Source organism: Argopecten irradians, chromosome 3 (assembly GCF_041381155.1).
Source record: "Argopecten irradians isolate NY chromosome 3, Ai_NY, whole genome shotgun sequence".
Lineage (NCBI taxonomy): Eukaryota > Metazoa > Mollusca > Bivalvia > Pectinida > Pectinidae > Argopecten > Argopecten irradians.
Window position 1 is genome coordinate 50,841,841 of NC_091136.1, and position 17,203 is coordinate 50,859,043.

The window sequence follows — 17,203 nt, forward strand, 5'->3', positions numbered from 1 at the left end:
AATAAATATCTGTATTGCTATGAAGAAACACAATTATTGATTTGTTATAGCGATCACAAACACATTGAGTCAGTTAGTATAGGAAATAGTTTAACATTTCATTCTTCAAAATAATCTTTCCATCAACAAATATTTAGAGTCGCAAATCATTGCATACTATTAGTTAAAAGTACGAAAAATAAAAGAATTAAACACGTATGTATATTTTCTCTGTATATCACTATAAATATAATGTTTACCTGCAAGGCTTCCAGGAAATCGTAGGATGACAGCGTGCCTTCCTTCCGTTTGTCGGCATTGAGTAAGGCATCATACAGTTTGATCTCGTTCTCCTCGCAATATTTCTTCATAAGTGACATAATAATATCCGAGGATACCAGAGAAAGTGGTGTTCCGAATAGATACTTATCTGTGAATGAATAAAATAAAAACATTTCATGGTGTACATTATAATAAAGTTACAGGTGTTACAATAAAAACACCGGTGCTTTATTACCCCAATCCTTATCCAGTGTGTTCACATCTCACGAAATCATCAATGATAAATGTACACCCGTGTCCCAACGGGAAGCTGTTTCTCCCCTTACACACGGTTGTGGCTTTTTCGGGGGTTTTGTGTGTGTGTGTGTTTTGGGGTTTTTTTTTTAAATCTTTTTTTTATTAACAGTAGTCTGATATAAATGAAATAGCAAAAATGCACGTACACATTAGTCAGGGTAGATCCCAGACCAAAAACGAAAGTTACAATACAGTATTGATATCGTTTACTCTAACCCTTTACCTGACTACCTTTCATTGGGTACACGTTCGTTACACTTGTTCTTACCTGGCTTCCGTCTGATGGGGACTTCATAATCACTCAGTACACGTGCTCTGATCACATTTATTTCTCGTACTAAGCTCTCCTCCAATGCACGAAATTCCTTGTCTACCTCTATACCCTGAACAAAATAATTAGAGTCTTCATTAAATCCAAAAGTTTGTTTTAATGTATTTCGTTTTCTATAGCTGGAAATTTGTGAAGACATTCTAATAATACTTCATCATTTTCATTACTGCATTTCCACCTCTAGTTTGCATGCATATACTACATGTTACTTTATTAAATACCTCATTATTACCTTGTCTTTATTTAACTTTGGTTAAGCAACAACGAGTTCTTTTGAGGTTACTTTTTGGTAAAAACGCTGAGGACGTTTATGTCGTTAATGTTACGCTACCATAACTGACACACGTTTCCGGTTTGAAAAATAGCAACAAGTGCTCCGATGTGGGTAGTTTGGTGTCAGTATAATTTTCAGATAGGTTCATAGTGGTTCATTGTGTTGTTTGTAATAAGTTTATACCTACTTACCGACAGATCAAGGGTTGTGATGAGACTATTCTCGTTATTTATACCTCTGAGGACAGCCTTGGCACCTTCTACACCGATAGGATTGGTGGCCATCTGATCAAAAATGGGAAAGTTCAAACCTTAGAATGGGTATGTAATATCTCGACGGCAGTTGTTTGTGGCATGGCGTAACTTGAAATAGTACACGAGATTACAAACACTGACATCACTTCTTAGTTTACTAAGATTTGTCTTGGTTTTGGTGTACATAAAATATGATACCAATCAAACGAAATTATGTCGTGATCAGTATAAAGATGTCCTATTGATAGATGATTTAACTGTCTTCATTACAATGACTTATCTCACACTAATGGTAAAAAATGGGAACAAAATTATTGCCTTGGTATTAGTGCGTTTGTATCTCCGTCCTTCGTCAATGTCAGTTCAATTTTATCACCAGTAGCTAGCAAATGTAAGTTCTTTACTGTACAACCTTAATTGTTTCATTTTGTATCTCGGTACTTAGATGCTTTATTTCGTATATGCACAAAAACATATCCCTAGATACTCATTGTTCTGACTTTTACTAAAAATGTGAAAATGTCATCATACATGATCACTAAGCGAAAGCAATGATACTCACTATAAATCTGATGAGGACATCATTCACTTCGAGTGCCTTTCCTATCAGTATGGCTCCTATGGGACCTATCCTGTTACCACTGATGTTTAGGGTCGTTATAGTATTGTTCTTTTTTATTATGTCAGCCACTCCAAACGCTCCTTCGTTGTCAAATCCGTTCATCGACAGATTGACTTCTCGCAGACGACAGTTACCCTTGCATGATAAAACCAAATAATAACAAACGATAGATAATTTGCACGCCTTCCGTCATATTGTATGGTTTTATTTTCGTGGTTATCGAAATGAAAGTTTCTGATATTATTATGATTCATTTTAACCCACTTATAACATATTTTAACAAAGTATCACTTGCAGTCGTTTTGTTTTCGAAACAACACTTTAGCAGGTATATTTTGAAGAAAAAAAATATCAAAAAATATTTAGAGACCTACCGCTATACCATCACAGATCTCCATCAAACTTGATTTCCGGAAACAATTCCAGCTAAGATCGATATCCTCTATTGTCTCGTTCTCACCTACAGATTAATAATGACAATGATAGATTCATAAATAGCTTAAATATCAATGTATAAAGCAAATCACCATTAAACCGTGGGTAAAGCAAGAATTTCAAAAGGTCCTAACCCAGTAAATGTTTTCTTTGTGCATAATGAAAGTTAATTTTGACATATTTTAGTATATGCATATATATAGGCTTGCACATACATTTTTCTATTTATTCAAGCTTTCTGTATGCCATACAATGTGCAAAGTTCGTTAACAAACAAGTAAGGCTTCATTCTATTCCTCTCTTACTTAATACAAACAGTATTTGCCCACCCTGAGCCATCAAAGTCTTTTAGAACGATATATCATGGGAAGTAACTCTTACTCAGTACATGACATGTTATCCGATCTTGTTCGACTTACCGATGGCATGCCCAAGTATACCGCCACAACCATCTGAAAAACCATTGTGGCTTAAATTGATTTTCTTCAGTCTGTTATTTTCCTAAAAAGTAATTTTATAAGTTTTGATATTATAAATAAATTAAAGGAGTATGTATGGTTTGTGCCATGTTTGGACCCTAAATCCGTCAAAACATTATTGAATTTCAAATATCGTGTACGTCACTGATACCACTGGCATGGTAATCTTGTATCGTTTCAGCTGTAGTTGCTATGGTGACCATCCTAAGAATACATTTATATTTTATTTTTACATTGTGTATAAGCAAACGGGATTTTTTTCGATATTTTCAGCATTTCGTCCAGAAATCATAGTGCCCATCCTAGAACTTTATATTTGTCCTAAATTTGCACATATTCTCAGTACATATAACAAAATAAATACGCCAAGAATTACCATGTTTATAAATCCGCTTAATTTATGCATATTTCGGATGGTCATCATGCTTAGCCAATAAAAGTACAAAATTATAAAAGTACCCTTATGATTAAATCAGGGATGTACAAATACAACAACTTATTTTCAAAACACTTAGTTTAAAAATATTTTGATTCAGGGGACAAAAAGGGCCTATAGCATACATATTCCTTTCAAAAGGATGTCTATATATTGCATTACGACTAAAATAATAACAATGAAAACCTTGGAAATGTTTGATGTTAGTCATGAAATAGAGGTTCCTAAACAAGTAACTGTTGTTTATCGTGTTTATCAAACTCGAAAAATTTTCATTTCTTTAAACCACACGACATTTAGGAAGTGTTTAAGTTTTTTCGATTTATCTAAGTTATACATGTATTTCAGTTACAGGTATAAGTCGTTTTAGTTTCATATTGACATTTAAAATGAAACGTTTAAATCATCATGCTTTATAAAGACTCACGTAAAATGCCTCGGCTAATGCAGGAGCGTCAGCGTCTCCAAACTGATTACCTGTAAACAGAAATAACACAGACGTGGTAACATAAATATTGAAGGCTGAGCTCACGTTGCAGTTTCGTGTTTTCGTTGGCCCTGCAGGTAGGGCGTTAGAATGCCATCTGCTGCCCATATTGCATGATCGTAAAAGGCGACTAAATTTAGGACCTTATCTTTTCTCTTCTTCCTAACTAACATTGTTTTCCTAACGTCTCCCATGACACTGCCTAACTTTTGGCCTTTTCGCCCCTGTGAGATAGGCTCCGGGTTCTGTCCCCTGGGAGAGACAAACCAAAGTTGGTGTCTTCGGCGGCATGCTTCAGTGATATAACACTATAAAAAGGGGCAACAGTTCCATTAAACAAGAAGACACAAAACCAATATACCACACTCTCCCAAAACGAGCACCACACACTACATATACACGCTGCACGCTGCACACATGGGAGGCTGTCTTTACATGACCCTTGCTGTTAAAAGGACGTTTAATTAAACAAACAATCGTGTTTTCGTTCTACAGATAGTTTTTAAAACGTGTTTTTTTTAATCTTATACAGTTTCTTGATATTTACGTCCGATTGTACAACAACTATAGTAATGCACCCAACTGAAGTATCCAAGGAATGGATGTGTGCAGTACGCCTCAAGGCATTGGTGTGTGCAGTACGTCTCAAGGCATGGATGTGTGCAGTACGCCTCAAGGCATGGATGTGTGCAGTACGCCTCAAGGCATGGGTGTGTGCAGTACGCCTCAAGGCATGGATGTGTGCAGTACGCCTTAAGGCATGGGTGCGTGCAGTACGCCTCAAGGCATGGGTGTGTGCAGTACGCCTCAAGGCATGGGTGTGTTCAGTACGCCTCAAGGCAATGGTGTGTGCAGTACGCCTCAAGGCATTGGTGTGTGCAGTACGTCTCAAGGCATGGATGTGTGCAGTACGCCTCAAGGCATTGGTGTGTGCAGTACGCCTCAAGGCATGGATGTGTGCAGTACGCCTCAAGGCATTGGTGTGTTCAGTACGCCTCAAGGCATTGGTGTGTTCAGTACGCCTCAAGGCATGGATGTGTTCAGTACGCCTCAAGGCATGGATGTGTGCAGTACGCCTCAAGGCATGGATGTGTGCAGTACGCCTCAAGGCATGGATGTGTGCAGTACGCCTATTGTATAATAGACAAGGCAATAACTTGGGTTTGAAAACATGTTCACTTCTCTTACCTTACCTGATAGGTTTATTGACTTGAGTGTGATATTTATCGTCAACATGTTGCAAATGGCAGTTGCTCCACGACTGCCAAGGCGATTCTCTGAAATATCCTGAAACATTCAATGGATGATATTTTGAAATATTTCTCTATAAGGTCGTGTCACCACGATACATGTAATTCATAAGGTAAAATCGTTTATTTTCTGTAGCAATATCATTCAACAACTCATAGCTGCAATATGGAATCAATGCTCTAAGGGAGGGAACATTTGCGTGTTGTAAGTTGATCACATATAGTTGTTATTTGAACATCTGGTCACCAGATCGGTAATGTAGCAGTTTTCCTTTAACATCTCGGCTATATACTCGCCACCTTCTCCCTCTAGCCAGTTGTCTTGAAGGTCGAGTGTCAAAACAGTCGTGTTGTTCTGAAAACCAGAATTTAAATAATGTCAGTATCATAAAATATTTGTTATTATAAAATAAAACCCAACAGATATATTACTTATGGTAGACATCAATATGAAATACTAGATATGCCGCGAATATACATTTAAAATTTGCAGTTTTGTCCGTTATTGTTTCGTATTTTTCGTTAAAGTATTTAGGCTTTTATGAAATAGCCTAGTGTCAATATATAACTTGTCACAAGTACCATTAGAGGATGGGCCATTGCCTGTGCTCCTATACTGCCGAGGCCGTGATGCCGCATGTTGAGTACTTGGTCCTGCATGTGTCTCATGAAGTAGGAAACAGGGATAACCCCAAGATTTTTACACACAGACAAATACAGAGCACGTCCCGTCAGGTCAAAGTCGGACTTCTTCTCCTCTGTAATTGAAATAACAATGTTATGCGATATTTTTTGCTAAATTCTGTTTTTTAAGGCTACAATGTACTCAAATAGAATTAAGGATGAATTCTTCTGAGGTTTCAGTCCCGTTGAAGTCTCGTTTCGACAAAGATCAGAGAATTTATGAGATTCTATTAATATCAGTAGCAAGTTGCCAATTGCAAATTTTGTCAAAAAATTACACTTCTATTTTTAGTAGATGTTTTTATACGGGGATTTTAAGAAATGGCCCATTTGGCGGCCATTTTGAAATTGTGTCTTTTTTCGCCTTGAGTAGAGTCACAGTTTTACCATTTTTTACTGAAATTGTTTTTATGCTAGGTTTACACTATGTTCCCGGCGGCCACGGCAGCCCCGTTTCAAACCACCGTGGACAAAACGTGGTGACCGCGGGACAACGTGAGACAACGCAGAAGGACGTGATAGACAAAAGTAAGCGGTCGTGATTACCGTGGATGCCGTGCCAGATTTTTAAACTGTCAAAAATTTTGTCACGGCAGTCACGGTACAGATGGTGAACGCCACAGGACGTAATAAAACGGCATTGACGTAACAAAACGTAACAGTGCGTACGAGGCCGTAACAAAACTTCCAGACGGTCCGTGGTGGAACGGGCAGCAAGCACGTTCCCGGGAATCTCACGGTGATTTCAAGTTTTGTGACGTTCTGTTGCGTTTTTTCCACGTTTCGCCAAGGTTGATGCAGATTGACTGCACGTTTTGTGCCGGTTTGTCAAGGTTTTGAAGGCAAGCCAAGGTGGATGATAGCCGTTTTGATGCGTTCTGTCAAGGCACATCACGGCTTGTAGCGGTTGAAAGCCCGACGTAATACGGCGTGTTACGTCCTATTACGGTCTTACGTTGCAAGTAATATATGATAGAGTATCATTGCCTTGCCTGGTGCATTTTGCTACCTTTTGAAATTTATTGTTTTAATAGATAGAAATAGTCATTATCAAACACATTTAAACCATCAAATTATACGAAACCTATTATTGTAAAAGGCAGATTAAATGATATTTATTACAGAAAAAAAATGCGTAGAAACACTTGGCTATAATAATTATATATTTCTTTTAACACATTTTGTAACTAAACGTGTTTGAAATGACATTTTCGTCAATAAATATTGTTTCATTTGCTCCAAAAAAGCCCGTAATCAGGCTTTCAGCCTTAGTAAGCCTTGGCGGACCGTGAAAAACGTATCGGAGCTTGATCAAAACGTGTTTTAACGTAGCAGACCTCATCAGATCGTAACAGGACTAGAGAGAACGTACTTGTTATCCTTGATAGACCGTGCTAAAGCCGTAGTGTACCTTTAACCTCCGGGAACACCACTTTCCCCTGTATCCACGATCCAACACGTAGTCCGTAAGAGACCGTGGCAAAACTTCACAAGACCTAGCTCAACTTTAATACATGGACAAAAATAGCCAAAATTCCACGGCGCACCACGTTTCGGGAAAACGGGGCTAACGTGGTCGCCGGGAACACAGTGTAAACCTAGCATTACTTAAATCATCACTGCGCCAGCATTTTTAGTTGTATTGAGCAAATTTCTGCTGTAAAATACACTTTTGTCACTTTATTTTATCATTTAATTGTAATTTGAGCAATTTTATTTTTTACTCTAAAATATTGAAGTATAACAATTATTCAAATGGGGCAAAAAAGTAAGCACACGGACCCCCATTTTTCTGCCTGATTTAAAAAGAACAACCCTTTCCCTATTGATATACAAAATACTAAAAAAAAGTTTGATACCAGAACTCTTCTTTTAAAGGGTTTATTTTCGCAAAAATGGCTGAAAATGGTGCATTTTGTGGCTCAAAATTAATTGGTAGGGGTAGCATTTGTTGTTATTCTGAGAAAAAATTGTCTTATTAATCAAAACTGGTATAATTTTAAAGAAGACCACTGGGAAGTAAATTCTACGAACATCCATACATATCAAACACCTCATTTGGAAATTATGGATTTGATCTCTTGTTTATATGGTCAAAACAGCAAAATTCACATAAAATTCAATATTTTGTCAACTACAATTGTAGGTATCTTTGAGTGACAATAGCTCAAAAACGAGCACACGGTCATATGTTTTTCTTCCATTTTCTCTTATGCATGATATGAACTCCTATTTCAAATAATCTATATGAGAAAAAATAGTTTAATACAAGAAAATTTTGACTTCTCAGAGAGTACATCCTTAACACATGTAACATTACAGTGTTTCCTTATCTTTAAAAACTGACGTGAATCTTTACAGAAATACCTTTTAAATCAGTCTTCACTCAGTACTAAAAAACAATTTTGCTTTTCCTTTTCGGTATAAACTGACCTGAAATTTCCTTCATATATACTTAAAAAAGTATGGTCTTCTTCAGATTACATTATCACGTATACACTGTTATCACAGTAACACACTTAGTCTACACCGGTAATATTACAGTATGTATTCGATTTTCTAAACTAAAGTGAATCTTTACAAAAAAAATAGCTTTTAAATCTTTACCCATTATTGTACTGTACAGTACCGAAATATTTTTAAGTAGATTTTCTTTTCATTACAAAATGTATAAACTGATCAGAAATCCCCACCACAAGCCTGGAATACTTTAAATATCACACATTCTATGAGCACTGTTAAACCAGATACTATCTTAAAAACACCTCTTTGGTATAACAAAGATATCTTGGTTAATAACAATTATGTATTCTTTCCAAACTGGTTTAGGGCAGGAATAACTACTTTGAATGATCTGATAAAAAAATCCTCGTAATTTAACTTTCTATACTTTTGATGAATTTCTACAACTCTACCGAATTCCGAATGAACCATCACTTTTTGCAGTATCTTGGGCTCGTAAATGCAATTACACGTTTTCTAAGAAATCCTGAGTTTCAGTGTGAAAGACCTCCACAGCCTAGTATACCTATTAGGTTTGAAATCTTCTTCAAGAGCAGAAAAGGCTCCAAAGATTTTTATAACTGTATGGTTGCTCCAGTGTCTACACCTACTGGGGCCAGAAAATGGAACCAGGAGTTTGATTTTGATAAGGAAAAATGGTCAAACATATTTAAATTATCCTTCACAATAACCAAAAATTTTAAGTTACAATGGTTTCAAGCTAGAATCATTCATCACATTTTGGTAACTAACACTTTTCTTGTTAAAATTAAATTAAAACCTAGTCCATTATTTTCTTTCTGTAACTTTGAAAATGAAACTATTGTCCACTGTCTATGGGAATGTGTAGAGGTTCAAGCTCTTCTTCAGAGATTTGAAAACATATTGGACATTTTTCTTATCCCATTTGCTTATAATAAGGAATCATTTCCGTTCGTAATATTATCGGAACACTGCAGCTATGTTTAAAATGAAATATTACTTGTTATTAAACACTATATTTACAAATCTAGATGCCTTAGCAAATCATTGAGTCTCAACGCCCTTTTGAATGCAATTAAAAACATTTTTTTAACTCAAAAGTATATAAATAACAGTAGAAATGAAGATGTCAGAAGGCAAATTGATTTAAACTGGAGAAAATGAAAACCTATCTTAGATCTGTAAGATGTTTGTATTATTATACATTTGTACCAGGGTATTTGGTACATGTACATGAATATTGCCATACCACATTATATATATATATACAGACATGTAGCTATGAGACTTTGCCGATACATTCTACAGTACTACATAAATAATATGTGACGGCGACTGACAAAATGGGCCCAGATGAGGAAAAATCACATTTTCATTTTTTCACATCTTCATTTACTTCATGCTGTGTAGATCACGTTTACAAAATATTAAAGCCGTAGGATAAAACATTTAAGAGATATGCGGCTTTGAATGAGGCAACATGTAGATTCATTAATGACAAAATTAGCGACGTTAAATCATCACGTCATGAACATTGACGTCATGTTACAAGGCTGCCAATGACGTTACATAAAACATACACGTGCGTATATTTACATATGCCCCTATACAGTCAACGGGAGGGGAGTTGCGTTCATATTAGCGTAAACGCAATGACGTATGAATACAAACGCAGTGCAGGTTCGGACTACTTCTAGTTCACGCTTCGATAAGATTTTGCGTCATAAGTTGACGGATTTTAAAATAACAATAAAGAGCTTTTATTAGATCCAATTAAATATGTATTTGACATCAAAACAAAACACGTGTTCAAGCATTGTAACGGTAATAAACTACAAAATGAATCGCTGGTCGGGGCTACAACCGGGGGGCTTTCCTCAGGAATGTTCGGGGAATCCCATAGTTACGTCAGATGTACATGTGTGTACGGTCACTCATCTCACCTAAATATACAGAACATCTGATTGTCGGTGAATAATTCTGGGAGCGTCTAAGCGAACAATAGGTTAACAGATCATATACAGGTTTCCACAAAAAAACATTACAGGTAGCCTATCCGAAACAGTATCATCAGCTTAAATGGCCCCGCCTTTGCATTCAAAATAGGCCTACACACACGCAAACACTTGTCTATCCTCCGTACAATAAAATAAAAGTCATGACTGCGAAGAATTTAGTGTATATCGCGTTCTTAGACCGATACATACATGACAAACATTCAGCAGCTCAACGGTCATACCATCAATAGGCTTTATCACAGTCACTTTCCTCGGTTGAAAATCAAATATGGCGGCTCGCTTCACTTCGGACCGTATCACTACCCTGACAACGATACATACCGGTAGTCGTTCCGCGTTGGTTATCTCAATTTTTATTCGAAATGGACATTATTAATATATATTATCAAATTGAAAAAAATATATGTTGAAAATAATTGAAAAGTGTCATTGTTGTATTTCAAACCAAACTGCAGCTATAGCATTCAACAATCGGAACTATATCTTCGGTCATCCTGACTACCGTAGTTACCCAACTTAGCAACCATCACCGTTTTAAATTGTACGTAAAGGTAGATTTATTTATGTAAATATATAGATTGAACAGTGTTTTGATTGCGTTAAAGGTGGTATGAACGCAATGGGATACAGACATATTCTACATGTAGCGCTAACGCGCTACATTGAATATGTCTGTATCCCATTGCGTTCATACCACCTTTAACGCAATCAAAACACTGTTCAATCTCTATATGACTATGCTTTAGACTGGTCTTTAACACCTGTAATTTGTTAAAAAAAAGGTTAGCTCGATCAGTGTTACATGAAACTACACCATTGTCCGTTCTATCAAAATACAAGATAATCTGTGTCACGTACATGTAACAATATAATTCTACGATGTGACGGGGTGAAACCCTGCGTGCTATGTGAAACAAAATATTTTCGCGTGTGATTTCATGGTTTGGAATTTTTTTTTGTTCGCCAATGATATCATTAATAAATCAAATATGATAATTTGTTTATTTATACTCATAGTTACACAGCAACTACCAAAAGAACAACTTCACGAGGGAAATTTCATGCAATGATATTGATTTGTATGTTCGTATTTAAAAATTCAAAGATCTGTGCATTTGATTAAAGTGTACATGTATATGCTTCCAGATTCTTTTAACTAGAATGTTGGTATACGAATAGCATTAATGGAGTGACCGATGAGATATATACCGAAGAAGTCAAATAATATTACATTTATGCATGAACAGCTTTTAGCTACATGCACATGCATGCGTGTGCGCTCATGTGCTAAGAATTGACGAAGTCCGAATAGATGATGTAAACAAAACCGTCGTCAAAAAAAGACTAATGTATGGAACATCGTGTTCGGCTTAGATAAGGTTTTCAAAGTACTAGTGAATCGAGCCCGAACCCTCCGATCTCTTTGCGTTCACCCTCGGACACCACAGTGTACATGTCTAAACACCCGTCGTGTAGCTGATTACGATGGTAACCAGTAATATATATTTTCAATTCACTATGTTCCTTTCCGTATGACCGGAATAATGTCGATCTATCTCATCCAAAATACGGCATATAATACTGTATATACAATTATACGGATCTATATTGTTATTAATATCTATACATTCGAGATCTGTCTTGTTTTTGTATCAGTTGTTATTAATCTGATTGTAGTGTGCTGGTTTGTTATTTTTTTTAACGATATGACGTGGACAGTTTATACATGCACTCGGGATCGAGCAAAGTGGTCACAATATATATATATAGCACTCAGGAAATGGTGGTGGGAAAGGAAGTAATTATGGTAAACAAAGGCAATTCAGTTTAATAACTGTTGTGTTTCTTAATCAGATCAACATTTAAAACACTAAAACGATGTATGTATTTTACTGTTTTTTCTGTTAAATGTGTGTTTTAAGTCAACTATTTAGATTTCTTAAATTGTGAATCAGGAAGTGTTCGTAGTTCTCCGATTCACACATTTTAAATTTTATATCATGTAGATATACTACTGGATTTAGTATACTGACCCAATATGGCACATAAAACAAAAACCTGTGGATGGAGTGATCAAATTTAAGAAAGGATTGATCGCATTTACATTTCAGACTCTTTCCTTTCAATATATCTGCTAGACAACTCAAGAACTAAACCCATTTTTTAGAGTTCTACTTTATATATATTTCGGATAAAAAACGTGAAGAGAAATTGCAAAACACACGATAGAAAATAAAGACTCAAAACACGTTTCAAACTGAGGGTTTTGAGAATTAGTAACAATTTATATCAATTTGAACCCACCACATTGCCAATAGATCACTATAGAGGTTCTAATGCACTGGATCAAAAGTTCCACACGTTTTTTTATCTTGATTATAAGACCCCTAAAACCAATATATGTACACTCTGGTACACAGATAAAAATTGATATAATTTGTAACTAATTCTCAGACCCCTGTGGTTTCTAAAATAGTTTTATTTGTACCTAAAGCTCTTTCTAGATAGTGTAGATGAAATGAAAAATAATGTTTTACCCTAAGATATCAGCATTGATGAGTGATTTAACAAGACCGGGTAGGGTTGTTGTGCGGGATCCTCACAAACCTGTACAAAGTATATAAATCATCTTCGTACCTTGACCACTCCCTGCACCATGTACTGTATAATGTCATCAAAATTAATGCTTTGGTCACAATGATCGGTCGGTATCCGGAGAAAGGGGGTAATCGGGAGTACACCGCTGGTTTTGGGCCATTTTCCGACACTGGACAACACCGGTCAAAAAATTTGTCCGACATAATTTACATTAAAAGGAGGCTGTGAGGTAATCATACGACGTCTGTTTCCATAGATAATTTTTTTGGGGGCTGGTGAGGCAGTGAATATCGACCTTACATATCTAATGTTAAATTGGCCGATTATCATATGATGTCCGAGCGATAACCGACATATTCACTGGACATCGTACGGATATCGCCTTAGTAGATTACGGACAACGAAGGACACTTGTATCCCAGGCCCGGCCAAATGTTGGACGATGTACATGTGATTGCCGTTCGATTCCCGGCCGGATATCGGACGATGCTTAAACGATATGTGAATGATATGTGGCCGATTATGAAATTCTACGGGACACCGTAACTTCGAATTAAAACTCTTCGGGCACGTCCCATATGCTGTCTGAGAGTCCCGTCCACCGGTCGGCCATGGCTGGTGTCCGTCCGGAGACCAGGCAAAAATTCATGCCAGGAGTAAATCTTAAGACTAATCGGAAGAGGATGTGACCAAAGCATAAGTACTGAACTATACCGACGTCCACTATAAATACTGCATTCCTTGTTTTCACCGTCGCATAGTTCTACAAGAAAATAGACATCATTTGCACTGATCAGAAACTTAACTTATTCTCATACAAAATTAAAGATCATCCACAGGTGTTTGGTTCTATAGATATTTTTTTTCTATCTCTATCTACTCGATTTACGTATGTTTACATGCAAAGAGAAAACAATATGTATAAAGCCAAACACCTGTGGTTCATCTACAGAATTCAATTATCAGCTGATGAAATCTGCCTCCTTGTCCTCTTACAATTCAGAAGGAATACTTCTAACACAATTTTCTTGCCTTTATTTTTGTCTTTAAAACAACATCCCGTGGTTTGAATTTTAAGATTCCGCACTTGTGATATGTTTGCTACATGTATATCGATGTAGTCGGTATAATTTCAGTGACTTTTACGACTTTTATTTTAAATATGTTACGACGTATTGCAAAATATTATCAACTTGTGAAAGAGCAATGCCTGTGGAATTTCAAGAATATCTGTGAAGAAACAATATTGCTAGATAAGATTAAAAAATGTTAAACTGTATTAAATTTATTTATAAATATTTTTGTCCGGATCCCCTGACATGTGACATATTGGAATTTCAGTCGAATAACTGCATTAACTACTGATTGAGATAAATCAGGATTTGTTTCACTCTTATCTTTGATTGATTTGCCATGAATATATTAATTGCTATCTCCAATAACGAAGAGAAAAACAATCTAATTTTTTTTTTTCTAATGTGCTGTTTTCAGCTTTATTTATTCATTTATTTATATTTTTGTTAGAAAGTACCTACATGTATATACTGATCACCTGATACTTACCAGTCTACCCTTCATATTATCTATTGATACTGTACAGGTAGTTAAATTTATACCTAAAATGCGAGCTTAATGAAACGTTGTTTATTGAGAGTTTCCGCAAATACACGTGGTGACGTCGGCAAAAAATGTGCGTAACTTTATAACGTCATTTATTCCGACGTCATAATCGCCGCATCTGGGCCCATTTTGTCAGTCGCCGTCACATATATCAAATAACACATCATAACATATGTACCTCCCCTTCTCTCTCTCTCTCTCTCTCTCTCTCTCTCTCTCTCTCTCTCTCTCTCTCTCTCTCTCTCTCTTGCTTACAAAAGTATTATTTTCAAAAATATATTTGATTGATAGTGTATAAGGGCATGTATATGAAGGTGTGCGAGTGTGTACATGATGAGGTTTGTGAGGCTTGTGTGGGTGTGATCTGTAAACCTTAGTACTATTGTGAAGTGCAAGTGGTAAAGATACTTATGCACATATAGGGGTGTGGGCAATATATATAGTACGTGAATCAATGTACCCCACCCACCTAATCCCTATCTCTCACTCTCTCCTTTTCTTTTTCATCTACAGGTATGTATTAGTAGTGCGAGTGTCGGTGCAAGTACCTGAATGAGTGAGACTTGTGTGTGAGTATGGATGGTAGTGTAGAGTGCAGTTGTCTGATATAGATTTCCATTTTGTGTTTTTAAAAACACCTGTATAGTTTTTATCAATTGATATCAGATGTTTTGATGTGAATGATCATAGCTAAGTAGTTGATGATGAATCTTTATCATGATGTTACATATGATGATGATGACTAATGTTTTAAAAATGATGATGATGATGATGATGATGATGATGATGATGATAATGATGATGACTAATGTTTTAAAAATGATGATGATGATGATGATGATAATGATGATGACTAATGTTTTAAAAATGATGATGATGATGAATCATGATCTACGATGACATGATGGTATGATGATATCAAGATGATGATGACTGATTATATGATGGTGATGATGATGATGATGATGATGATATGATGATGATGATGATGGTGATGATGATGATGATGATGATGATGATGATGATGATGATGATGATGATGATGATGATGATTGTGATAATAATTGTGATGATGATTGATGATGATGATGATGATTGTGATGATGATTGATGATGAAGATGACATGATGATGATGATGATGATGATGATATCATGTATTGTTTGTATTCTATATTGATGTATTTATGAGGATAAGTGTTGTTTTGTAAAGATGATTGATGATGTGAATGATGTGAATTAATTGATGAGGATGAGGACGATGGTGTGTGAATGAGATATTATGTATCAATGAAATTGGGGGGAAAATCCCCACAACATTAACATTTACATGTAATACAACTCCTTACATATCTAAAGTTTAACAACTCAGTAATGGAAAGAGATCATCGTTGCATCGGTCAAATATCTATGTTTATTTCTTGGGATAAACAAAAGGTATATAATCATTACCCTCCATTTCCAAATCCGTGTCTTGGTCTCCATTTTTACTCGAACCCTCGCGTGAACGTCCGCCATTTGACACATCTGATGTCACAGATAATGAGCTTCTGTGAATAAGATGATTTGGTTAACAAAATGATTTACATGGATAGAACACGTCCTATCACGTTTTATCATGCATCTAGTCCTACATTCCAAAAACAAAAACATATTAAACATAAACTCATTTCCTCAATTTGTTTTTAACTATTTCGGAATAAACATATTTCATATAAATGTAGGCGAAAGGATTGGTCAAAAGTTGTTAAACTTATTGAGGCAAGAAACCTCTCTTCTGAGTACCAAATACCGTTTCACAAAGTTGAAAGCACACGTACTGTAACTTTACGATCATGAGTAAACTGAAATCGTCTTGTAATAAACATAAATACTATATGTTTCACTTGATGTTTTGCTAGACTAAAAGACATTACGCATTTGATTGCAGATCATCCTTCACTTCCTCATCGGCGTTATCATCGAATGTCTGAATGCCACTGTCTCCAAAATGCGCTTCTGACATGGCTCTTCTTCATGAAACTATGTGTTCTCCATAGCAGGATATGACGTCATAATATAACGTCATGACGTCGTCGAAAATACCGCGGGGGTTTGAAAGATGTATTTTCGCGTATTCCGTCTTTGTATATTAAAGAATTATCTGCCTTTGTGGGAAGGTACATGTAGGTTTGTGACTAGGGATGCGTATGTATAAGAGAAAACGACGTGAGTTTCGCTCACAAATTCAAATATAAAAAAAATTGTTATATTATAATATAGGAATATGCTTTAATATATCAAAGAGTAGTTCAAAAATAGGATGCGCTCTAACAAGATATGAGACTTCGTATGCCAAGTTACATACGGTCTATGATTTGCTCTTTTTGTCATAAAAATGCATTTAAAGTGTTCTAGTATTTTTCTCTGTCCCTCTAAGTTCTAAACCTTTCATGTTTGCAGTACTGGGGGTTGTCAAATATTCGTATTCACAAAGTTATTATATAATTCAGTATACCTTTTCTGTTTGTTCCTTTCTTTTTTAATTCAATTCTTAATTCGATGTAAAAATATATATATACATGCAGACCTCGATATATCATCAACAATCTTATTAAAATATACATGATATATTTCTGCTTAGACTCACTACGTGTCGTAGAGTCATCATGGAAAATTTCGTGTAACGTAGTCAT

The 17,203-nt window shown here is 35.8% G+C and overlaps 1 protein-coding gene across 1 annotated transcript in view; it reads right to left on the bottom strand.

Annotated features, from left to right (window-relative positions):
* LOC138319727 (uncharacterized) overlaps positions 1-16,579 on the bottom strand; it is a 30,694-nt gene extending 14,115 nt beyond the window's left edge. The window contains exons 1-12 of the mRNA XM_069262865.1: positions 16,445-16,579; positions 15,981-16,078; positions 5,709-5,884; positions 5,374-5,481; positions 5,070-5,163; positions 3,817-3,866; positions 2,894-2,975; positions 2,414-2,499; positions 1,980-2,174; positions 1,355-1,447; positions 827-941; positions 240-409 (exon numbers count right to left, since the gene is read on the bottom strand). Of these exons, the coding sequence (XP_069118966.1) occupies positions 240-409; positions 827-941; positions 1,355-1,447; positions 1,980-2,174; positions 2,414-2,499; positions 2,894-2,975; positions 3,817-3,866; positions 5,070-5,163; positions 5,374-5,481; positions 5,709-5,884; positions 15,981-16,078; positions 16,445-16,533 (1,356 nt within the window). The 5' untranslated portion in view covers positions 16,534-16,579. The remainder of the gene's footprint in view (positions 1-239; positions 410-826; positions 942-1,354; positions 1,448-1,979; positions 2,175-2,413; positions 2,500-2,893; positions 2,976-3,816; positions 3,867-5,069; positions 5,164-5,373; positions 5,482-5,708; positions 5,885-15,980; positions 16,079-16,444) is intronic.
* Between the last annotated feature and the right edge of the window lie 624 nt (positions 16,580-17,203).